Raw genomic sequence first — 25,508 nt, 5'->3', positions numbered from 1 at the left:
GGTTTCATATCTGAAAATAAACAGTTAATTTATAATATATGTGCCAAATTAGATATAAAATAGGGATTAGATATAAAATAGATATAAAATAGGTTTAACCACCTCAATCAGTGCATGCGGCATCTCAACTAAAAATAGCATAACCATGCAGATAAATTTAAATAAATAATCTCAAATTAAATTCGTACACCTTAAGGTTCACTCAGCCACCCCATCTACAAGAGTAGACCAGCCCTGTGAGCGCCAGATACCAGACATCCCTTGCAGTGATGGGTATTTTTATGGTGGATATTTCCAGGCATCTTATATTTTAATTAGACAATTAACATTTAGGACTGAGGGTATGGTTGGAGCCAAGTCTTGCCCAATCTCACACTTCCCTTTATTGGGTGTCTGTCAACCTCGTCAACACAACTTTGATTAAAACACAGATCTTAAAGTGAAACCAGTCACACTCTATATCACATGGTCAAATGTAAAGAATGGCTGACATACTTTTCTTTGGAAACCTCCCGTTCATGGCTCCAACAGCGTGGAAATGATCGATGTTATGTATGAGCACATGATCACACATCCTTTAATCTGGGGTGTGAACCAAAAAAGTGTACCAGGAACACTGAAGATTCATAACAGAAAACATAACACTCCAGTAAAACAGAGTCTTGCAATTATCAAATCATTTGACTAGGAATTGTTTATTAAAGGTGAGAAAACAAAAGCCACAATCCATTTAATTGCTATGTACATTATAAATAATTCAACTACATTACAACCATTTGTTTCGCGTTTTCCAGTCCAACATCTGGCCTGACGGCTCGGCAGAGGGGAGACATTCAGAGTGTCCAGGAACACATTTAATGCTCTGAATATTACTGCTGGGTTAAGAAGGCATTTGATTGTACCGCTATCTTATTACTGTTGCGAGGAGGACCGGTAAGAAGCTGTTGGATGTTTCTAGACCTAGAACTCTGTGGGAGGAATGAATGTCATCTGCGGGCTGTCAGCTTCATCAACGTGGCAGGGTTCAAATCCATGAAACAGTCACGTCACAGAGACAAAGAGAGAACATGTCACTGACAGAGCAGGAGGAAAACGTATCACATTGCAGTCTGAAAGCAGGATACGGATCTCTTGCTCCATGACGATCCTTTAAAAATTAGTCATTTCTTGTGCTTGATTCCCAACGTGATCGTTTTGTCTCTCGTCTGCACACTCACCCATAAGGCCATTTGTTTGATGTGTTAGACGCTGTACATTCGTACAGGTTGAACCATTAGTCTGGATGTAGATTACACGAATCACATTCCAAACTCAGTCCGGGGTCACTGTAAGTGCTAACTGCCCTGCTGAGCCTCCTCCTGCTGCTGTTGAGATGTTTCTAGGTTTATGTGAGAGGCGGCTGTCGCTTGGGGCCACGAGGCCACGCCTGGTGTCGAGGGCGCCGTCTGCACACTGCTGCACATCGACGTAGTTAGCACCACGACTCTCTCCTCTGCCACCTCCTCCACAGTCAGCACCCCGCCACCGCCACTCCCCGCGGCGGCCTTCCAGGAGCAGTCCACGCAGATGTAGTCTTCGTTCTCGGCCATTTCGCACGACACACCCACGCACACTTGGTGGAACCACTCGTCACAGCCGCCGTCGCACTGCACCCAGTCGACCTACAAAAGCAGAGACGACAGCGTGCGTCGAGCCGTTCTTAAATGACCAATCTTAGAAATTTGCTTGTAAAGACAAAAACACCAAAATATTAAAAGAAAATCAGTAAACAAGTACAAAAATATTACATTCCCCCACCAAATAAATTAAATAAATAATGATACGTTTTATCATGTGGTGTTCATTTTAAACTGGTGTAATTCAGTTCAATTCGAGCCACACAGAGACATACTCTGAATTAAAATGTTATCATTTGCAGCACTTATTTATTTATTCATTTTTTGGGTTTGTTTTGTTTTAAAAGGTAGAACAAAAAATAACTCTGTTACGAGTCAAACGTAAAGCCAGAATTTGGCTTTGCGGAGAGCAGTGGATGCAAACATTATTTTACAGCTCTCCGTTCTCTACCTCCGCCTGATTGGCTAAGCAACTTTTCTTTGTTAAAACTACAGTAACCAGAAACACAACAGGCTTGAAAGTGTAAAAACAAAGAACAAGATGTAAAATTCCACTTCTTATCCCACATTGACCTCAATACTGAAATGATACGGGTACCGACTGTGATGGAAATTTCTGCTTCCTGTTAACATCACACACACACGTTAATTTATCTCAATATTGTTGACCTAGTTTCAACCAGTGCCTTCATCAAGTGATATGTCTGGCTCCACCCACAATAGCACAGACCCACTGTTTCCACAGCTCCCATTGGTTGTCCGGTAAAAAGCGAAGCTACTGGTTAACGATTCGACGTCACAGTTTGTGAAGGCAACCTGTTAATACGTTATGTGTAACTCTCTTTAAAGTGTTCCAGTGCTGTTATCTGATGTTGATATTTTATAAAATTCCATGAAGTTCATTTTGAAACATGTTCTTATTAACTTTAACTTTCGTAAAAATATCAGCCACAACAGAGCAGTGAGCTTAAACATAATCATATATCACTGACCGTGATATGCTGCAAATCAGAACTTTAAAATAAATAAATGAATAAATAAACAGTTCACAAAGCTTTGCTGTGTTTTTTTTTTTTGCTTTTTTATTTTAATTCCACACTACCATGAAATCACACTTTCCTGAGTCACCCATGTGCCTTCTGGCAAACCTTAGCTAAAGATTTACACAATCTGTCAGAAAATCCTCCCTGTGCCTCTCCACCATCAAGCTACAGAACTATGCACTCGTTAAATATATAAATACAGCTATATATATGTGCACCAGTATGCACAGTTAGCGTCCCTCGCTAGTCTCCTTCTTGCACAGTTCTTGATAAGTCCAATCAGACTGACCATACAGTACTGATGTTTGTATTTCTTAATAACTGATAAAATAAATGAAATCTGAGACATAATAAATGCCTCGTGTATGTTCATGTATCCACCCCCTCGTTTCTCCAAAGAACACTGGCGGTAAAAGTGATGATTTGTGTTCACAATAATCCTTATTTGGTTTGTCCAATTATGTGTTCTAAAAACGGAGGGACTGTGCATAAAAATGTCTATAAATCCTAAAATGCTTAACTGCGAGCATCTATTAATCATCTACAAGGTTGTTGTGCCTCTTTTCATTTCAGTGCAACCTTTTTGATAAATGATGTCTGGGCCATATTTAGAAGATTAGCAAAACCACAAATAAATAAATAAATAAATAATAAATAACCCCACGTGTACATTTGTCATTGTAACAGGTAAAGGTGTCACCTTGTCTTTACAGGGCCTCTGGCAGTTCTTGGCTGCACACACGGCGTTCTCATCATTGGAGTCCTCAGCCCCCGACCAGTCGTACTTGGAGGGAATGTCAAGAATCTTCTTCTCTTTCCTTTTCTCCAACCCTTCTTTCATAGCTTCAGCCTTGGCCGCTGCCTTTCCTTCCTCTTCCTCTCCTTTTCTTCCTTGGCCAATCTTTTAGCCAGCTGCTTCATTTCCCGGTTCTTTTCCAGGTTGAGCTTGAGTTTCTTCTTTTTGGGTTTGCCCCCGAGGCCAAGCTCCAAGCCCACCCGTTTCAGGTCCTTGGACTTTGACGATCGAATGTCCACCATCGCCGCGGACCCACCAGCAGCCACAGACATCAGCATGTGATGATGCTCGACTCTTTCCAACTTCCGCTTCCTCTTCTTTCGGAGTCCTTCAGTTTGATTTTCAGAGGCTTGTCCATTAGAGAGTCATCAGGCTGGAGAAAATGAAGAAAAAAGAAAACAGGAAATCATTTCAGATGCTGTGAAAAAGTCTCCATGAAGGTCACAATACATTCTTGTTGTTGGAAACATCATGGCATATCTGAAATTTCATGTAAATTTCATGAAATTTACACTGCACCTCTCCTACTGCTACAAATTATAAGAGTTTAATTTACAAATAACTGATTTAATAGCTTTTTTTTTTTTTTTTTTTGGAAAAAATCAGCTGGAATATGCAAAATCATAGAAAATTCCTATGATTATATTTGAAAGAAAAAAAGCATTAAGAATTCAAAAACCTATAAATGAAACTAGCATTATTATACATTATTAATAAAGGCAATTCTTAACATTCAGAGTTACTGTTTTGGGATATCACAGAGTTGTTTACTGAAGCAAAAAACATTATGTAACCAAGTGCAAAATGACCGAGGCCATAAAATGTCTTAAATTTATCTTCACAGTTTCCTACTTACAAATTACTTGGTGCTGCAGTTATGGGGTGAACAAACTGCTAGTGCCCCCCCCACCCCCAAAAGTATCTTATTTAACTGCTTTGCCCAGTTCAACTGTTACACATCTGTCACAAGCTCATCATCACAATAAAATGAAATAAGTGATTCTACCACAAATCCAGTTGTCAGTCAGTATGGACTATTTGCGACGTGGTGCGGCCGTGCACTCAGATTGACCTCATTACCTCCATAACCTGCAGGAATCGCTCTTCTGAAGCAGGGTGTGTGGCCTGCAGAATCCTCCAGATGTGCTGGGTCTCGTCCAGGGGACACCTCCAGCAGGTCTCCCAGCATCATCAGCTCCTCCAGCTGGGCTTTGGCCTGCGAAGACAGCTCAAGCACCGGGGGCTCCAGGCTGCGAGGCACCAGAGGGGTCTTCCTGGGCTGCTTCCGAGGTGTGCCCATGTCTGAAATGCCCGTCACCCCCCACCCCAAAAAGTCAACACTTAAAAGTACAACACACTCATTTCACAGGTAATCAAATGCACAGACAAAAAGAAGCTCTAAGAAACAACGCATTATAAATTAAATCTAAATTTTGCTGTATAATTAGAATTATAGAGCAAAAACGAAAAAAAAAGCTTCAAAACAATAGGGAGGTGGACATAAATGAGCTTAAAGCACACAGAATGTCTTCATGAGCAAACTCACTCTGCACACAGGACTTGGAGGCGGAGGAGTAGGCGTGTTCGGCACAGAAAGAGGGCGGGGCAGATGGCCACATGTGACTGACCACCTCCTCTGATTTGACGGGGATCTCCTCGTCGCAGAACAAGTATGGCTTCACCTCGCCGGGGTCCTTAAAACACACAAGCACAAAGAACATCCACAGAGAAGGATCAGGAAATACTTCCCACGTCCTTCATTAACTGACAGACGCGCTTTGAGCTTCTGCATCACAGTCCATTGACCATAGTGGATTTACAATTTTGACCACTTCATGGCTGTTATCAGCGTGGCTGATTTTCTCCGGTGTGCTGGCTAAAACCTGCGCTTTTCTACTTGCACTCAAACAGCTGCTGCCACACTAACCTTCACATCGTAGCCATAAGTCTCCCTGATGTCCTCATCCGAGTCAGTCTCCTCATCATCATAGTCCACAGACTGGCGAGGTGACGTCGCTCTGCTGAAGGGCCGACTGCTGAAAGTCTGAATGTGGCCCTATGGAGGGGATGAAAAATAATATACTGCATTTTTTTTTTAAATTCCATTCATTTTCTAAACCTGTTTACTGCAGTTAAGGGTCACAGGTAGGTGGAGCCAATCCCAGGGGTGAGTGAGTGAGAGGTGGTGTACACCCTGAACAAACTACCAGTCTATCACAGGGTCACTTTTCTTTTTATTCCTGTCAAAAATCTATCCATCAGGGTTGTGAAATGAAAATTGTGAAATCTAAGAAAAATTTGCAGGGGGTCTGGGGGGTGCAGACCAAATTAATTTTGTATCTAATGATACATTTTCAGTATCTCCTGGAAGAAAAAATTCAAAAGAAGTGCATATTTAAATGATCCTAGATTCAACATTTCATTTGAACTGTCATGATCATGTTGAAGTAACAGAATATGACGTGGAAGTAGGACCTGGACAGGTGGTGGGCACAGTTCCGCTAATCCACTAACCGCTAATTAGCGAAGCTAACTTTTTTGTTAGGTGATTAGCTTTTCAGCTAACTTTGAAAACCATCAGCGGCCACAACAGGCATAGTGAATAACGCTTAACAGTTAAAAACAATTGTAAAGCCTGAAATCATACATTTTGGTGCCTGCCTGTTACATGTTTTGTGGCAGACAGACAGCTATGAGAGGTAGAGCTCAATCCTCTGACAGCAGAGGAGACCTGGCTACCAGAGAGAAAGGAAGAGAGGGAGAAAAAAGAGACTATTTATATTCACACCATACAGACTGCAGACGTATTACAGGAGTCATGCACAGCAGACAGTTGTTAATTTATGTTGTTTTAAGACAGCATTAGTTTCCTGTCATCAGTGGTTGGCTGGTCTATGTAAAAAACAAAAAACAAAACACAAGTTACTTGTATACATGTCATTTTTTCCTTTTGTTAAAAAAAAGGCAATTTCAAACTGAAAATTCTGTTTATTAAGTGACTCAGCACTTTTAGTGAATGTGTGGCATGAATACTGCCATCCAGTAGATGGCAGTGTTATGGCAGTGTGTATTTTCCTATAATGTTGTTCAACATGTGTGTCTGTAAAATGCCAAAACTTTCAAAATTAGTGCATTACTTTAAAAGTAAAACATATAGTTGATATTTTCCCTTTGTAAAGCGACAGAGGTAATGTTAATTTCGTAACTTGTCCGAAATTAGTCTGTTTAAAATTTTAACTATAAAAACTGTCTTGCTGTGCACGACTCCTGTAAGTCTTTATGGCTGTGAAAATAAATGGGTTCTTTTGCTGCCCTTCATTTCTCTCTGATCACCAGGTCTGTTTTGCTGAGAGAAGGCTGATTTGAGACAAAATTACTGGCTCGATGTTATGGCAGTAGCTGCCAGTGTATTAGAGTCAATACTAAAAGTTATCGGCTTAGCTATTAGCTGTAACTTCCGCTAAAATTTTTTTTTAGGGGTTTATCGATTTAGCTTTATAAAAGTTAACATTTCAGTTAACGTTCAGTTCAGATTAACGGTTATTGAAGCTAACGTTTTCGTTAACAATGTCTTTTTTCCCCAATGAAAGAAAGTCTACATTAATAAAAAGTCAACTTATATTCTTGTGTAAAATCCTGTAAATCCATTCAAAGCCACGTCTTTTTTTCCAATGAAAGTCTAGATTAATTTTTTTTTTTTAAAAGTCACATACCTTGTCTGAAATCCTGTTTGACCAGCACAATGTTTATTTTCCAGAGCCAAAAAAATTCTTACCATGCTTCCTGAGAGCACAAGATGCAGTTTATTTTTCCTGTTTCTTTTAACTTTCAAATGTGTTCATGAAGACTTAAATTCAAGCCAATTCACGGATTCTTGTCCTTATTAAACTTTTTCGAAGTGTTTCTCCCCATCTTCCCTCTGTCCGACGTCGCTCCGTGACACCGACATGCCACAAAATTCTTCTTTTAAGAACTGATGGCTCTAAAAGCATCTTGAAGCAGGCACACAGTATCACCATAGCAACCAACCAGTCCCTCTTTTCGACAACTGTCGGCAACAGCACACTTTGAGTGAGGCATTTTTCTCTGTGGAGTTCCGCGGACACTAATCTGATCTGTTATAAAGATCCGCCTCCACGGACTTATAAACTATTGCATGATGTAAAAAAAAAAAACAACGCTTTGCGATAGGTATTTTAAAAACTCAGTGCCAATCACGAATTACAGACTACAACACTAACACCCCCCCATGATGAAGTCCGCGGGATTCCTTGGATCCGTGTGGAGTTTTCACAGCCTGATCCACATCTATCTGACCTTCAGTTGTTTATTTGGTTCTTTTAAACCATCAGTAGCAGTGACCACATTTCTGTCTTTCCATGTGAGACACCTCTTTGTTGTGGCTTTGTTTTTTGTGTTATTGGTAGATAACAGATGCTCACTCCACTGAGTCTGGTGTTCCCATTCAACTAAATGGGAAAGTGTGTCTAAACTTTTGACTGGTGTTGCAAATATTTGGATTATTCTGTCAAAACAAATCTTGCAAACTTGGTAATACTGCATTATCAAAGCTGCCTCCTTCATTGAATTATTACATTTTATTGCAGTTTAAAGGTTTATATAACTGGGGTGGAAAAGAAAAATTCCGGCTACTTTTTTTATTAATGGTGCCATCTTCTGGTACATGCACACCTGCACCTAAAACAATATTAGAGAACATAATTTCTGCACTGTAACTGTTAATTAATTTTTTTATTTTTTTTTAATTCCAAGTCTGTATAGTTGTGCAATCTTGGAACAGAAACAAAAATGAAGTTGGGTCATTTAAGGCGCCAGCTTCCTGTACCTGTAAATCTGGATTGGCAGCCGCTTTCCTGCAGCTCAGCATTGATGATCTTCTCTGTCTTCTCTCTGGCAGCCTGTTCCACCATCCGTTGGCTCAGCACTGAGAGCTTGGCCAGGGCTGAGGAAAGTTCCTCCGTGGCCAGAGCCTGGCGCGCTCGGGTCCTAATAAAACGGATCATTGTGAGACAGAAAGACCTTCAATACAGAATGAAGTGTTTCGGCACACATGCATATAATAGAGGCGCTGGTTATTCGCACAGGCTGTAAATATGCAATTAGAAAATATTTCACTGCAGACCTGCCAGCTCATTGCCCGCTCTGTCAAGCACTGGAGGGCCTCTCCTTCCGGCAGACGCACCGGCAGCTTCTGCAGTGACACCAACAATTGCAGGATGGTCTCTAACCTCGGCCTCCTCGACCGCTGGCACAGTGGACAGAGAAATTTGGAATCTTGCCGTTGCTGTGCCACCCGACGCCAAGTTTTTTCTGAGATCCTGTCTTGGGAAGAGGTACACACGCTCCGTGGGAACCAGTCCTTACAAAGCTCACACTGCACATGAAGCCACTGGCATTCTTTCGAACAGGCAGAACTTGACTTCCTCATGCGGTCAGCCATGGCCATCTTGGCTAAATTGGCAGCGCGAAGGGAGTGGATGGCCTCCACTTCCTTCTGCTCTTTGGCTTTGAAGGCTGCTACGACGGCAGCAGGATCCCGAACCTCCTCTAGACTGTCATCTAGGTCGCTCAGGGCGTCAGGATCAAAGCCTCCTCTATCCCTTCTCAATGAGCTCCTTCACACGCTTCCGTTTGCTTTTACTGTTTGCCATAACCCCGATGTCCAAACGAGGACTGAGAACCTAAGAAAATTGATGCATGGGATGGAAACATTATCAAAAGTTCAAAACTTTTGATACATTGTGCAGTTACGTAGCATATTTTACAGTCTAGAATCAACAACTGCTTGACAAATGTCAAGATGCCCGACCTGGAGCAGTGTGTATGTAGAGTTTTTCTTTAGGAAGGTGCGGGCAGTCCTCTCTCTCCAGGCTCTTGCTGCAGCAACCTGAGACTCCAACTGGGCCAGTGGATCTAGTCGGACAGGAATGGAGCGACCTCTGCCAGCAGGCTCTCCAGCTGCTCCAGATAAGCGTATCTACTACCGATTCTGTGCACCATGGATACACAGAGAGGTTCAAATATTTTACTAGGTCAAACGACACATATGTGCCTCAATCAAAGATCAACAGTAGTTTTCAGTACACAGGCACTTAACAGTGCATGTCTAACCTGCCAACCCTCTACAAGGTCAAGCAGTTACCTCTCTGCAATTATACTGTGCCGTTGTTCATTAGTACCTGGATGGCCTCCACCTTGGCAGTCCACTCCTTGGCTTTCTGCAGGGCCTCTCTGAGAGCCAAAATATTGGGTAGGTATGCTGGGATATGCCTGGCTTTCCAGGACAATGCTCTCTAGGGTTATCATGCTGTGGCAAGGGCCTGGGTAGAAGGACAGAATGGGTTAGAAGGGTTCCAGCATCTTTCAACTATACAGTTGAGATGCACTATATGTTTGCAGTAATGTGAAATGAAACCGCTGCAGTGTAATCTTTGCAGTGGTGGGCACAGCTAACCAAAATGTTAGCTTTGATAACCGTAAATCCGCTAACTGCAAATTAACTTTTATAAAGCTAAACCAATAAACCCCTGAAAAAATTCAGCAGAAGTTACAGCTTGCGCCGTGTGTCTGTAAATACTAAAACCTTAAAAATTGTGCATTACTTCAAAACTAAAACATATAGCTGATATTTTCACTTTGGAAAACAATAGAGGTGACATTAATTTCAATAACTTGTCCGGAATTAGTTTGTTTAAAATTTTAACCATGAGTAAAAACTGTCTGCCTGTACATAACTCCTGTGATACGTCTGAAAGTCTTGTATGGTGTGGGGGGGAAAAAAAAAAAAAAAAAAAAAAAAAAAGATCTTTCCCCCCCTCCCTCTTCGTCTCTGGTCTGCTCTCCTCTGCCTGCAGAGGATTGAGCTCTATCACTCATAGCTGTCTGTATGCTACAAAACGTAGCATACAGACAGGCAGGCACTAAAATCTATGATTTCAGACTTTACAAATGTTTAAATGTTAAGCTTTATTCACTATACCCGCAAAAATATGTTAGCAGGCTAAACGTTATCAGAGCCCGCTGATGGTTTTCAAAGTTAGCTGAAAAGCTAATCAGCTAACAAAAACGTTAGCTTCACTAATTAGCGGTTAGCAGAACTATACCCACAACTGGATCTTTGCAATTTTGTGCACATTACTACATATGTAACCTCATCTGTTATCTGTCCAATCCGCACTGCTTCAAGTGTACATATTTATATTCCAATCACAAACTGTACAGTGCTCACATCTGTCTTACTGTATGCACGCTGGATTTACCAAACCCACTGTACTGTATGTGTGTCTTGCTTACAGTGTACTGTTTTCATTCTCTTGATTTGCCATGCCTAGGTATTTATGTTTGCTTTGCATTTGCACATTTTATTCTGCCCTGGTGTTACACAATTCCATTACCACTGCAAATTTACCCAGACAGAACCAATAAAAGAATCTATCTCACCTGGCCTGCAGACAAGCACGTGCCTTGTCCTCCCATCGCTCTGAAACAGTGAGGATCTCTTGCAGTTCTGTCATAGCTTTCTCCACAGCGTGGTGGGGAGCCAAGCCAACCCAGAGTCTATTAGCCTTTTCATGAGCTCCAGTGTGACACGATGGGCTCAGCCAAGGTAATGCGCACCTGGAAATTCACAACAGACATTTTATTCCTCCTTTCCATGTAATACACATAATATTATCTGCATCCCATGTGCTGTGGAATCAAACCTCATCCAGCCACGCGCGCCTGCTGGAGCTCCTGTTGAGTTGGGGGCAGCTCGGGCAGCTCTACGTCCAGGGCTGCTGCCGAGATCCAACAGCGCTTGCAGCTTGGATGATCAGGCATTTCATCTGCGAGTGCGACCTGGGCTCGTTCATGGAAGTCCTCCACGTTCTCCATAACTCCTATCAGAGACAAAAAGAACAGGACAGTGTTAACAGAAACATTTTAACACAAAAATGATACTGAATGTGATGAATCACGCTGACAAGAGTATGACCATAACTAGTCCTGACTGGTGACGCACAGAGTGGACTTACTTTGACTTGTCTGGCCTGGCTGATGATGCAGGGCAGCCTGTACAGCTGGTCAACAAAGGCCTTCAGCTCGTCCACTGTCAGTTTGGTACGGTTACGACTGCTCTCACAACGCAGGCGACTGCTTGCAGACAAAAAAGGGGGGGAACGGGGGAAGAGACATGACAACATCTGGAACACTAGCTGGTGTTTTATTAGTCAGAATGCCATAATGCTGTCGTGTGCAATTGGCATTGACCTGTGCCTCTGCTTGCGGCTGAGCAGCAGCTGGGCCACAGAGGAGCACGTCTCAGCTTCTTTGACCATCTCCCTGAGGCGACGGAACAGAGCGTTCTCTGGATACTTTCTGTCCTCTGCATCCTCTAGCAAAACCTTGAGCTCAATAAGATCTGACAGAGAGGGACACAAACAGAGTACAAAACAGTTTTTTTTTACATCTTATACAATAGAATGACTCATACACTGCAGGCTCAGGAAAAATGTTAATTAGACCAAGCAAATCTAGAATTTTACAATGTACAATGGCGACTGAGTGGAGTTAAAACAACAAACAAAACACATTTTTGAGAATGCAAACAAAGTCTAAACCTTTCTTGTTCTTCTGGTCTGCAGCCAAAGCTTCTGTGACCCTCTTGGCCCAGGTATCATAAGACTGAGCCGAGTTTTTACCCCATACAACATGGACGGGAACTCCTCCTGATCATATCGGTACCTTGGTCAAAGAAAAACACTTTATAAGATGATGTATGGAATACGACTAGGACAAGGCTAAAAATCTAAAGCATGATTTGAAAGAATGATTATTTTTTTCTCCCAAAATGTAAGAGCTCTGATTCTGAGTATGCTAAAGTCGATCTGAGTGTATCTTTATTTCGTCAAAACTCTCTCACCGGAGACACTTGCTGCCCAGTGGACAGTCGCAGAGATCGGCTGCATGGTAGAGACACACCAGTCGGTCGGGGCTACAGGAACAGGTGAGTGCAGACAGGAAACACGTCGTCTTACATTTGTAGCATTGGCGCTCATCATCGGGGACAAGCTCAAAACACTTCCTGCTCTGAGGACAGCACCCCTGCAGAAGAAGCCCATTCAAATAAGAAGCTTGGAGCACAAGCAAGGACTAGAAGAACTTGTGCAACATGTTCATCGACTCATACACCAATTTTCTGAAGATTTCTAAATTAAGAATAATCAATACAAAAAAAAAAAAAAAAAACTCCTCTCACCATTTCTTGAACTGCCTGTCTGAGCCGCGTCTCCTCCTCCATCATCTCTCCCATTTCCTTGAAGACGGCAGCAGCCAGCTCCACGTTGAGGCTTTCTGGATCTGCAGCCATCTTGCACAGCAGCTCCTCGTGTGAGAACACACAATAGCGGTGGAGGCGTCTGTAATGTGCCACACACTGACGACCCATGGGTAACTAAGGAAAAGCATTTGTAAAACAGAAAAACAAGTCAAAACCAAGCCCCAACCTCCGGCCGTCAAAAATTAAGCCACACGGAAGAGGAAGAAGATGCGCTTCCTTGAATGGCTACTTGAGGCTGCATCAAAAAGAAAGCTAATTACCGCAGAAGCCCATGTTGAAATGTCCAACTTTAGATTAGAAATACACAGCCTGTTATACAAAAAACAGTTACGGTCTCTGTACCTAATTTGCCCTCCATCACAACTGTGGGGGGATTTATTTTTGTCTACTCATCAATATAAGATAAGCCACAAAGTTATGACTAATTCAGAGCGTGGCTGCTTTGAGTGACAGCTTGTGTGTACCGCAGAGTTCCAGTACTAGACCCCCCCCCCCCCCGCTAGCTGTGGATGATCGTGTCTGTCCTTTTTGGGCATTTTATGACAAAGATCTTTAATTCTCCTAGTGGATCATCTAAAATCTCTGTGCTTCAGTATTTCCATCGAGTGAAATTTTCATGTTATTTAGTTTTGCATGCTAGCAGCGTTAGCACTTTAAGTAGCCAACTGTAGTTTGATGATATTACGTCTGATTAATCCAAGGTTACTGAGGAAATAACTTTTAAGTTTTAATACATGCACACAAGTCACGTCTTAAGAAAACCACCGGCCAGAACCACCCAAAATTTGATTTTAAGCCTATTTCAGCTTCAGTTCACGTCACATTTCTAAAGAAGAAAAATATTTATCTTAAAAGGTTAAAAGGAGTAAAAATTACTGTGTTACTCACCCAATCAGCAGTGCAGAAATTAACAGCCTCTGCAAAGTTGTATCCCTGGTTGAAACCGCTGTGGTACGCCCTGGGAAAGGTAATCACAAACTCTCCTGCACACTGATTGGTCCTGTACACCTGAAGGGGAAACACTCAGATGTAATTAACACATACTCTGGATGCTGAAGCCTGTATTCAAATGTAGACAATCTAATTCCATCTCAACAAAACACCTGGGGCCCATCTACGTACAGGGACGCCATGCTCCATGAGGACATTCGGGTTCATGATGGTGACCAGCTGGTGGAGAAGGTCGGGCTGTGAGTCAAACAGCTCTGGGGCCAATTTTTTCATTACCGCCTCCAGCTGCTCTGCTGCTGAGGCCGGCACGCCATACCAAGTCTTTGGCTCACCCCTGCGATAACACAAAAACAAAAGTGGAGGGAATAAACTTTATGTTTTCATTTGGAACAACTGACATGTATAACGGAATGAACACAACTTTGCAGAGTTTGAGTAATACAAGAACACCGATGCATTAAAACTTCAGTCGTCGTGAGGTGTCGTCATTGCCAATTTGTGTCCTCATCAACTGACAAAAATAAAAATGGAGGCAGGAGCATGTTCTGTGCAGTCTCACCAGTGCAGGAAGTTGATGGAGTAGCTCCAGTGGTCCTCAATATGCCAGCAAAAGGAGGAGAAGCACATCCCCACATAGAGCCATGGCACCTTCATGCCTGAGATGTCCACATTGATGTGAGTGAGCACCGACTGCTCCAACACCGGCATGTTGTTCAGGTTCCAGCCTGAGTTTGCATACTCCTGAGAAGGAAACGCAGCCACGTAAAAAACAAAAAAACAAACAAAAAAACAAACAAACAAACAGGCAATTTTTTCCCCAAACGAATGAATCTATGCAAATCATTTTTGGATGGGAAGAATGTCAATGACCAATATTGTGCCCTTGTTAAATTAAAAGAAAAGTTATTGGACAGTTTTTGAGAAAACTGGGTCCAAATACCCAAATTGGCTGTTTGGCATAAAAATGGCTACCACTTGCAAATTAACAGATCTCTGACAAATTTTTTTTTTTTTTTTTGGGACATAAACAACCCATATTACGCCCTTGACAAATTCTTAAAAAAAAAAAAAAAAAAAAAAAGAAGCCATTTTTGAGAAAATTGCCTTTAAGTGCTCAAAAAGGCTATTTTTTGGCATAAAAATGGCTGCCATTTGCAAACAAACAAATCTACAAATATGATTTTTACATGGGAACAATGTCAATGACCCATATTACGGCCTTGCCAAATTAGAAATAAGTTATCAGGCAGTTTTTGAGATATTTCAATAAACGGACGACGACAGACACCACGCCACAATATCAGGTTAGCGGAAGTCTGGTAGACTTCAGTGATGAGCAGTGTGTGTCACTGCATCCACTTTATGTGCAAATATGTGCATTGGCACACCTGTGAATATGTGCATTTCTCTGCCTGTAAGTAAGTAAGTAAAGTTTATTTGTATCGCACCTTTCAAGATAAAATCACAAAGTGCTGTACAGGAATTTAAGAACACAGAAATAAAAATACAGAAACTAAAAACAGCAATAACATAAAACTAGTTAAAAGCAAGTCTGTACAAATAGGTCTTGAGCTTCTCCTTAAAAATTCCAACACAGTCCACGGAACATAGGTGCAGTGGTAGTGCATTCCACAGTTTGGCTGCCACAACCTCAAATGCACAGTTTCCTTTGGTCTTCAACCTTGAGCTTGGTTCAACCAACAAGTTCTGGTCCGATGACCTCAGAGTCCTGCTTGTCACATACGGGTGCAAGAGTTCACTGATGTAAAGTGGCATTTGACTGCGCAGAGCTCAAAAAGTCATCACCAACATTTTAAATTGCAGTCTGGACTGAATGGGGAGCCAATGCAAAGAGGACAGAATGGGTGTTATGTGAGACCACTTAGAAGACCTTGTAAGGAGCCTTGTAGCTGCATACTGTACCATTTGTAGGTGGTCCAGCGAAGACTTACTTAGGCTAGGGAACAGCGACTTACAATAATCAAGATGTGAAGAAATAAAAGCATGAATATCTGTTCCAGTTCAGCTTGAGACAATGTTTCTAAGGCGGGCAATGTTCCATAAATGAAATAAACATGATTGCACAAGACGGGTAATGTGTGTATCAAATTTGAGAGCCTGGTCAAATGTAACACCCAAATTTCTGACTGCTGAATGAACAAAAGAGGATAGAGAGCCGAGGTTCTTAATCACTGAGGGAACAAACTCCTCAGAGGCACAAACAAGGACTTCAGTTTTTGCTGTATTAAGTGACAAATAGTTAGCAGCCATCCAGTTTTTATGACATCAATACAGTTTTGAAGAAAAGATACCCTAGAAACATTTTGTGGAGAAAAGCAGTTATACAGCTGTATGTCATCTGCATAACAATGATAAGATACATCATTAAAGGAACTCAAAATATGTCCAAGTGGGAGCAAGTACAATGCAAATAAAATAGGTCCCAGAACGGAACCTTGGGGCACACCACAGGACAGAATGGCAGAAGAGGACATATATTTATCTGCAGCAACTGAAAATCTTCTATTAGAGAGATAGGATAAAACCAATCTAGGGCTGACCCAGAAATGCCCACCCATGTACTTAATCTCTTAATTAAAACACCATGAACAACAGTGTCAAAAGCTGCAGACAGATCCAAAAGTACAAGTACCGAATATTCACCTGCATCTCTGCGCATTAAAATATCATTTAAAACTCTAAGAAGAGCTGTTTCAGTAGAATGCAAGTGACGGAACCCAGATTAAAATTTATCAAGAATATTGTGTTCAGCTAATATCTCATTAAGCTGTTTGGCCACCACTTTTTCTACAATTTTGGAGATAAAAGACAACTTTGAAATTGGTCTAATATTCCGAGGAAGAGAAGGGTCAAGATAAGGCTTTTTGTTTAAAAGAGGGTGAATAACAGGCTGTTTAAAATACTGACAGACACAGCCAGAAATCAATGATCTGTTGATTATTGACAAAACACATGGGCCAGTGGTGAGAATAACCTTATTAAATAATGAGGTGGGGATGATGTCGAGTGGACAGGAGGAAGGTTTCATTCTCTCAACCAGCCTGTAATAACATGTATGCAGCACCATGCAGTATATACCATGTTGTATTACAGGAGCTACAGGGATATAGCATCATCTCAAGAACATGCACTATCCTAACATAGTAGTTACTCCATACACACTGCAATACAGTGTGGATTTCTCTTTGACCAAACCGCAATGCAAATTTGTATCATATTGTGCACTCCACCTTAAAACAGACAAGTGTGCTTAACCAATAAAGGCCTGGCAGACTAGACTTTGATAATCAGACATGAGCAGTGCAAAAAGAGAAGGCAAATCTGCAGTTAAAGGTGATCTCAAGGACCAGGGTTAGTGACCACTGACTGTATATAGCCAGTATAATCCTGTTGCACCATTTTTCATCTTGTTAAATTCTGTCAGACCAAGTAACAACTCCCCAATTTTGCATAATATTACAACTCAGCAGCATTATATGCTCCAGCACTTAACAGTTTCAGCAAATATACCAGAGCCCTCTAACCTCTTCATCTCCCAGGAGTCGCCGCTTGCCATCCCTAACAGGAAATCCACTGCCCACATCCTTGGAACTAATATCAGCTCCGTACTCAACAATGACATCTTCTTCGATGCTGCTCACCAGACGCCAGAACTCCTTTTCCACCAGCTCTGTGGGGACCATCTGGAAAAACAAGATAAAAGTAATTGTGCACCAAAAAACCTGTCAGTATTACTTTATTAAGTAGCGTAACTCCACAAACAAAATGACAAGCATTGAGAGAGATTTGTGTGAAGCACAGTTGTGCTCTCCAAATATTTCCCTTGGAGGTAACTGATATTTCTCAAATAATAAAATATGAGCCTCTCGGAAATAAATTAGGTAACAGCACTTGAACATACATGCACAGGCATGTTGAAGTAGTCAGACTTGAAGTGATCAGCCATCTCTCCAAAGCTCTGGAGCGTGTACTCCCTCACGGCCTGCTCAAAGCCAAATGCCTCCCTGGGCTTATTGCACTCCTGCAAGAGGAGACAAATCCAGCAACCAAAAACAAATAGAAAATTTCAACTTATCACCAAAGACACAGATAAAAAAAAAAAAAATACAAGTCTTCAAACAGACTGAAAAACAAAAGAAAACATTTTTTCCACATTTTCTCATAGTTCAGACTGGCTCAAGAGCCTTACAGCTTTACCTCTGCAACACACTTGGGGCAGCGCCAGTCCCCTTTGGGCACATCCTGAAGAGGCGGGATCAGGCAAAAGGTGTGGTAGCTGTCGTCACAGCCGTCACACAGCAGGAGCCGGTCCTCCTCGTCACCACGTCCACACATGAGACAGAAGTAGAGGTCAATCTGAAGGATGGAGCAGAATATATGAAGAATTTCATGTCCGTGCTACTGTGCTCTGCCCCTATTGGCCAAGGATTTAAATACTTTTTTATCAGTATGCCAAGTCAACTAAAAAAATAAAAACAACAACAATAATAATAATAATAATAATAAATCAGAGTGGGAATTTGTTTTCTAAAACAAACAGACAAGCAGTGCGTCATTTCTTGAAACTGATACATCTGACTGCAGACAGCAAGTGAAAAATTCTGCAATCTGCACTTGTTAATTTGTAAAAAACAGTGACCAATCACTCACAAAGTTAACTTCCAGAGTTTCCTTGCGTGGTCTCATTTTGATGGCAAAGGCCTGGGCTTTGAGGTGACGTTGTTTCTTGTTGAAACCATCATCTATGTGAAAGGAACAAAGTGCCAGTGACAGAATAGAGACACAAAGCGTAACCTCAGATATGCTTTCTATGTGTCCCTTTGCACAACCATTGCGCAAAACAAAATGGTCCTTACCAGCTGACAGAATCTCTAGACCAAACATTTTGGAATTTGCACTGAAGATCTTGAGTCCTTTTGGCTCCTTGTTTTCCCTCTGCAAAAACAAAGCAACAGCAAAATGTGACAGCGCAAAGGTCAAATGTTAGCCCATCTCTGAGGACGATGTCTGCAATAATGCAGCAGTGTGGACAGGATAAGGAGAGGCATGTTTGAGTAGGACGTGAATCTGGAAGAACTAAAATTTCAAATAAATAAATGTATTCAACAGTGTGCTTAAAATTCAATACATTTTATATGCAAAGGATAGAATGATGATCTATTCAAAACATGCATGGATATTAAAAAATATATACCAAAAAACCCCTATTCATTTTATCCACTCAGGAATCACTCTATCTATTCAGAACAGGTTCACTTTTGAAATGCATGTGTAAAATTAAAAGATTCAGTGTTTGATTCAGTAAACACCTCAGTAGATATTCCGAGGCTCTGGAAAAGCAAGGTCACGTACCAAGTAAAATTAAGTAATTGACTGAATAGATGAACAAATACATTAATGTATTCATGTTAGTAAGGTTAGACCTCACTTGTGTGAAGCGCCTTGAGGCAACTTTGTTGTGATTTGGCGATATATAAATGAAAATAAATTGAAACTGAAATCCCCTCCAGTTCAACAACATACCTAAAAACACAACTAATGTTATCATCTTGTACACTTTCAAATTCAGGGAATCTAATGAAAATAAACTGATGACAATTTGGTAAACTTTGATGCATCAAATCAATAGATTATTCTTTCAATCTGCACGATATAAATTAAGAGCAAGTGTCACTGAAGTTACTTGCACCTTGAAAAGAGCTTATTTTGCGAGGGCGCCCACTGCCTCCATTTCCAAAGCCTACGTGTGGTGGCCTTGCTTGTTTTTATACAGTCAATTACACATGAAGGGATAAGCCTGGGACAGAACTTAAATTTCCACCTATTATTATTATGTCAACCTTTTCCAAAAGCCTCTTTTAAATTTCCCCCCTCACCTCAGATTTAAGGCGTCTGGAGCGTCTCTCCGGCAAAAGCGGCTCTTTGGTTTGCATTGCATCACCTTCCACATCTTTCCGCTTCCCTTCATCCTCATCTTGTTCCTCTTCTTTAACTGGCTCTTCACCCACGCCCTCATCGACTTCTTCCTCATCATCTCCTTCCTCATATAGCTGCTGGATGCCCTAATTGGAGGAAGAAATGTGGCCAGAGGAAATTCTTTTCCTGAAAAATCTGAGCTCTATCCAGTCTAGACGTGAAAAAAAACGTGCATTATTACAGATATGTATGAGTAAAAGCAGCAGCTTGCAACATAAGAGAGTTGAAGAGCGCAAAGCTGATTACTGAAAACTATGTTTACATGCAACAAAGATTCATTCAAAATAAACAAGAAAATGCGCCAGCTGTGAGAAAAAAAAAAAAAAAAAAAAATTATATCGGATGCTTCCAAACTTTGTACAATGAATCTGACAAATCATTTAAATTGTACAACTTGCTCACGGTTAACGTGGCTCCAGACTGGAAAAGCTCATAAGGGTACAGGATCCTCTCGTGGTGGGAGCGCAGCAGTGAGCCGGTGCCTTTCCCAGGGGGGAACCCCATTCGGTTGGCCACCTTGGACCACCTCTTCTCTTTACACACGGTCTCAAAGCCGCCCTCGGATGAAACGATCTGAAAATACACAGGTGTAAAAGATGAGCATTAACACAAAAACACTAAAAAGAGAAGCAAATCAATTTCCTTTGCTTGTGTTGATCTCACATACAGTGTAGAATACAAATTAAAAACAGCATCACTGCAAATCAATGTCAAACATTTCAACAATAGTCAAAATCTAATCTTAAGCATCTTGTGAAAAATATTTTCTCACTAAAATAAATGCCATTTAGTGCAAAACACAAGCACTACAGCAAAAATCAATTGAACTTTTTCACGTTTTACCTTGCTGAGCTGATAGAGGTCGAGGATCTTTCTCTCCACATGAGGAAAACGGATCTTGGAGCCCTGGAGCTCCCAGAACTTTGCAATTTCATCCAAAAAGTTCAGCTTAACTCGAGTGATGGCCTAGACAAACAGGAGGAAAACAGGGGAAAACCAGCAGGTGTTCTGCCGTTATGCACACAGAATTATCTTTGAACGGTTTCACACTGTTATGACACTGCACTGGTCATGTGAAAATGCCATTATCACTGATCCTGGAGCAGTCCCGCTGCTCGTGTTAATATATCAGTACCACTTCAAAGAATTTAAAACACCAGACTGAATGAGAATCTAGAAAATACATTTACACTCTTTTTATAAGTTTATGAGTAAAGGCAAATATTGATGCTAAAACCTATATAAACATATAGAGTGATTTTTTTCAAAAACTAAAATTTTGACTTAAAAAAAGCAGGCAAATTTTATTCATAATGGTAGTATAGTCTTGATTTTGGTGTCAAGATATTCACAAAATATAATATTATTTAATTCTGCTCCATAAATGGAAATTGTGTCACCATAAATGGAAAGATACATTGCGATTCTTTACACATCTACACTGTAGATACATGCATGCAAACATACATTGGTGCTTTTAGCACAGGTGGTAATTTGCATACCATCTGAATACGAGGTTATTGCCCATGTGTTTTATTGGCTTGTTTGTTGAATTTGCTCGCTTTCTCAGAAAAAGTTACCTCAAGTTCATTGAGTCTTTGCACTCGCGGAGTAAAGCGAAAGTTGCGTACATCGCAGGCAAATGGAGGCTTCCAGTCCTGAAGGACAAGAAAAGAGAAAGTTCATCTCATGCTCTTTTTAACAGTCAGCAGCAATGAGATGCTGCAGAGTTACAACTAATTTTATGTTGTTATCGTCCTTGCACCAACTGGAAATTTACAACCATCTTGGGGAACCAAAAGTAAGAGTCACTGTAATTTTTGCATTCCTTAGACATGAATGAAAATACATGATAGATTTGTGAAAAAGATAGTCAGTGAAGGATCATACACGGGTCAAATTTTTTAAAATCTCTAAGCATGTTGAAAAGTGCACCACTTTATTTGTCTGATCACAAGGTAAAGTTTGCACTATCTTTGGCTGAAGCTTAATGAATTATGGGTACAAACTAGGGATAGACCAGTAATTGGTTGGGCCAATAATCTGCATCATCTGATAATCCCTCTGGGTGTTCTGTAGGTATAGATCGATAATCGGTTGGGTCGATAATCAGCATTGGCCGATAATCCCTCTGGGTGTTCTGTAGATAAGTAAGTCCCTTCGGCTGCTCCCTTGTTTGCACTCGGGGTCGCCACAGCAAATCCGAGGTGGATCTGCATGTTGAATTGGCACAGGTTTTACACCGGATGCCCTTCCTGACGCAACTCCACATTACATGGAGAAATGTGGCAGGGGTGGGATTTGAACCCGGAACCTTCTAACTGAAACCAAGTGCATTAACCACTTGGCCACCACCCCTGCTCTCTGGGTGTTCTGTAGGTATAGATCGATAATCAGTTGGGTTGATAATCAGCATTGGCCGAATCCATCTGGGTGCTCCGTTCACTTTCAGGATAGATTGATAATCAGTTGGGCCGATAAACGACATCAACCAATAATCCCTCAGGGTACGCTGTTCGGCATACATCAATAATCCCCCAATGCCAATAATTGGCCGGGCTGATAATCAGTCAATAATTGGCCGAGCCAATTATCGGCCTATCCCTAATAAAAACTGCAAAAATGTTATCAAAGGCCAATTTTTGTTTGTACAACAAAGATTAGTAACTGCTTTAAAAAAGTGATGGAAATTAATGGTTAAGATGATAGGACTTTAAAAAGGAATAGTTTACACAATCTGTCATGCTGAAGTAATACATTATGTGGGGAAAATACTACAGAATCCAACATACACTGATCTTGTTTATAATTTCTTTTAAAGGCCACACACTCAAAATAGTCAACAGTATACATTTTAATATTATTAGCACAGTCAGTAATTTACATCACCCTTTGCCAAAATATGGCACTGGTCAACAAAATGTTATTTTATGTAACTTATTAGGGTAATTTTGGGGTGCTGAATCCAAATCTGAGCTCAGATTTCCACTATCACATCACTTTTTTTGCAATCTGCATGTTCCTTATTGATGGATTATGCAAAAGATGGCCATTCACTCACGAGTTCAAAGCCACTAATCATGTATAAAAGCAGCTTCAAAAGCGAACTTTTTAAACCAGAGCTGTAATATCGTTTATAATGCCGAAGAGGTGTGCAAGACTGCAGCTTTTGCGTCAGTGTTTGATATGAAAAACATGTTTTCATATCTCAAAAATGTGATATGACTGGCAAAAACTAACACCAGATTCGGATTCAGCGCATCCTTCGAAAAACTCTGTGCAAGAAAAATCGTGTTGACTAGTGTAATTTTATCCTCTGTACAAACTTAAAATGGCCCTTGTAACCATTTTTGCTGTTTTTATCCAAAATCTCCCAATTTTTTGGCCATAAACAGCACACACAAACTATTTATTTATTTTTAAATTATGATCAGACAAATAATGGTGTATATTTTAATATTTTAATTGACTCCTACTTGGGTACAGCTACCAGTCAGGGAAGGTTATACATGTTATGTAGGCCACAGCATACTGAAGCCAAATCATAAGTGCTCCCATAGATCAAAACTTGATGTGGACTCAAGTACCATTAATGAAAGGTCAATTATAAAATACAACTTCTCTATTAAAAAAATAAGATGATTCTTTCAAGACTATACCTAAGGTTTATGTACCAACTCAAGCATCAGTTCTTTGCATAAAACACCCAACAATTAAATACAATAAAAAAATCAAAGATAGTCTAACTGTTGCTTGTATATGTTAAAAATAAACACACATTGTAGATTATGTTTAATGGTGTGTGTGTGTGTGTGAGAAACTACAGGCCTGTATGTGACCCAATATGCATTTTTGCAGCTACTCTACTGCAATTTAATGCAAGCTAGCTACGAAAACAAAAAACAAACAAAGGAGCTTTAATTGCCTTTTTATTTATTTCCTTTTCTACAAACCTTTCCATACAACACAGAAAAGCCAATGCAACACAAGTTTGATTTGTAAAGAGCGGATTGCAAAGAAATTAAGAACAATCTGACCTCTATTATGTCACTTAACATTTGGGAACGCCTGCCCTACGATTCATGCAGGCCCAAAATACACCAGCTCTGCCGACAGTATTTTAGCAAACTCTGATGTCATACTATAAAATTACATATAATATTAAATGGGTTTACCTCTGGGGGCCGGATCTTGCAGATTCCCGTTTTTTCTGCGATGGGTCGAATCTTGTTGATGAATCCCAAAGGATCCGAGAAATCCTCCCAACTCGGCTCAAAAACCGGGCATTCGGGAGGGGGGACGAACTCGGTAAATGCAGACATGTTGGAACTCGTAGGTGTAAAACTCTCTTCAACCAGATGTGGTGTTAAAACTGCGCCGATTTAACTCCAGCAATCCATGACTTTAATAATAAACAACTGTGCGATTTCTTCTTGTGAGGCTCTTCGGTGTCCATCGTGATCATTCAAATGCCTTCAATTCCAAATCACTTGGTGACAGGGGCATCTTTCATAATCAAATCTGGAAGTGAATGAAAACAAGAGCTGCGAAGGAATTTTTTTTTCTTCCCATTAGTCAGAACGAGACATCGGGCCACTCAGGCCGGGGAGTCCTCACCATCGCTCCCCCTACCTGGTACGGAGGGCCGGGTCAACCAAAAAGCCATCGTTCCCTCTCACAGTCCAACAACAAAAAATAAAATAAAATAAAAACGTCAACAATCCTGAGAAAAAGAAAGATTCGCAAACAGTCACATAACTTGAAAGAAAACTTGTAAACACACGGCGATGTTGTGTTACGCAAGCTAACAGTGCTAACGCCGTCTAGCGCACAGCTTCTTTTTCCATCAAGTTGCGCTCGCTGCAGCGAAATGCTTCTCTTCGAGGGGAAAAAAAACTCTAATCTTCTCAGCAGGCAAGCAATACTACAACAAAGACGACGCTATTTCCATACCTCCGCTCGCTGCAGCTAATTCATTCATTGAAGCGTTGGTTGTTCGGCTAAGATAACACCACTTTAGCTAGGCTAACTGTGGCGCAGCTAACGTCGACTTCAGATAAAAGTCGGCCAAGCAGCACATTCCTCTTTTTCTTCTCCAAATTGGCCGACGCGGGCATTTAAATAACGCTATAATCCTTTAATTGTACTGCACTGGCGTCACTTATCGTTTAAGTTAACGTCGCCTGTTCGTATTTTAGCCGTGCAAGCTAAAACTAGCAATACCGTACAGATCGTGGTACCTTCACAGAAACTTAGGAAAGTTTTTAGTACTTCCGAGGTACTGCACTGTAAAAGATATGCAATGATTTTTAAACGAAATGAACCAAAATGTATTAATTGTTTCTTTCTTTATTTTGGGGGCGTGGTTATATGCTCCGATATTTGTGAAGTAAGACAATAGATTAGGGGATGTTTTCAGCAAATAAATATATTTGGTAACTGTTAGCTAGTATACGTGTCATGTTTACTGCATACACCGAATCTCAACAACTGGGTTATTGGTAAAATGTTGAATTATTGTTGGGTTTTTTTTTATCACTTTGACAGCCATTATTGTGCATTCGGAGTGGAATCCGATTATTTCTTACAATACCTGAAGGCATCACAAAATGATTGCAGCGCCTCGTCGCCGCCAGCTAACTTTTCGTCTTCGCTTGACGTCACATGACATCACTGACGCATTTGTTAGCCCCTGCAGAGCAGAAGTCAATGCATAAAACCACATTTGAATATAATTTGTGAAGTAATGTATTTTAGAAGCTACC

General features: G+C 40.9%; 1 protein-coding gene and 1 long non-coding RNA gene across 2 annotated transcripts in view; both read right to left on the bottom strand.

Annotated features, from left to right (window-relative positions):
- LOC117504367 overlaps positions 1 to 25,508 on the bottom strand; it is a 251,091-nt gene that overhangs the window by 144,191 nt on the left and 81,392 nt on the right. The window lies entirely within an intron of this gene.
- kdm5a (lysine (K)-specific demethylase 5A) lies at positions 662 to 24,995 on the bottom strand. The gene is given in 42 exon segments (XM_034163829.1): positions 662 to 1,661; positions 3,360 to 3,523; positions 3,526 to 3,777; positions 3,780 to 3,828; positions 4,536 to 4,616; positions 4,618 to 4,757; positions 5,002 to 5,149; positions 5,383 to 5,511; positions 8,302 to 8,328; positions 8,330 to 8,454; positions 8,592 to 8,763; positions 8,766 to 8,825; positions 8,827 to 9,076; positions 9,078 to 9,157; positions 9,286 to 9,422; positions 9,425 to 9,465; positions 9,657 to 9,751; positions 9,753 to 9,796; positions 10,891 to 11,025; positions 11,028 to 11,069; positions 11,072 to 11,093; positions 11,180 to 11,191; positions 11,193 to 11,353; positions 11,488 to 11,593; positions 11,714 to 11,877; positions 12,077 to 12,145; positions 12,148 to 12,200; positions 12,379 to 12,560; positions 12,715 to 12,909; positions 13,684 to 13,803; positions 13,918 to 14,080; positions 14,306 to 14,487; positions 17,292 to 17,450; positions 17,669 to 17,788; positions 17,965 to 18,123; positions 18,418 to 18,509; positions 18,624 to 18,702; positions 19,644 to 19,829; positions 20,146 to 20,316; positions 20,587 to 20,709; positions 21,324 to 21,401; positions 23,919 to 24,995. Coding segments are annotated over 42 exon segments (5,241 nt in total). The 5' UTR covers positions 24,066 to 24,995; the 3' UTR covers positions 662 to 1,334.

Source organism: Thalassophryne amazonica, chromosome 22 (genome assembly GCF_902500255.1).
Source record: "Thalassophryne amazonica chromosome 22, fThaAma1.1, whole genome shotgun sequence".
Classification (NCBI taxonomy): domain Eukaryota; kingdom Metazoa; phylum Chordata; class Actinopteri; order Batrachoidiformes; family Batrachoididae; genus Thalassophryne; species Thalassophryne amazonica.
This window is presented reverse-complemented; position numbering and strand designations above follow the sequence as displayed.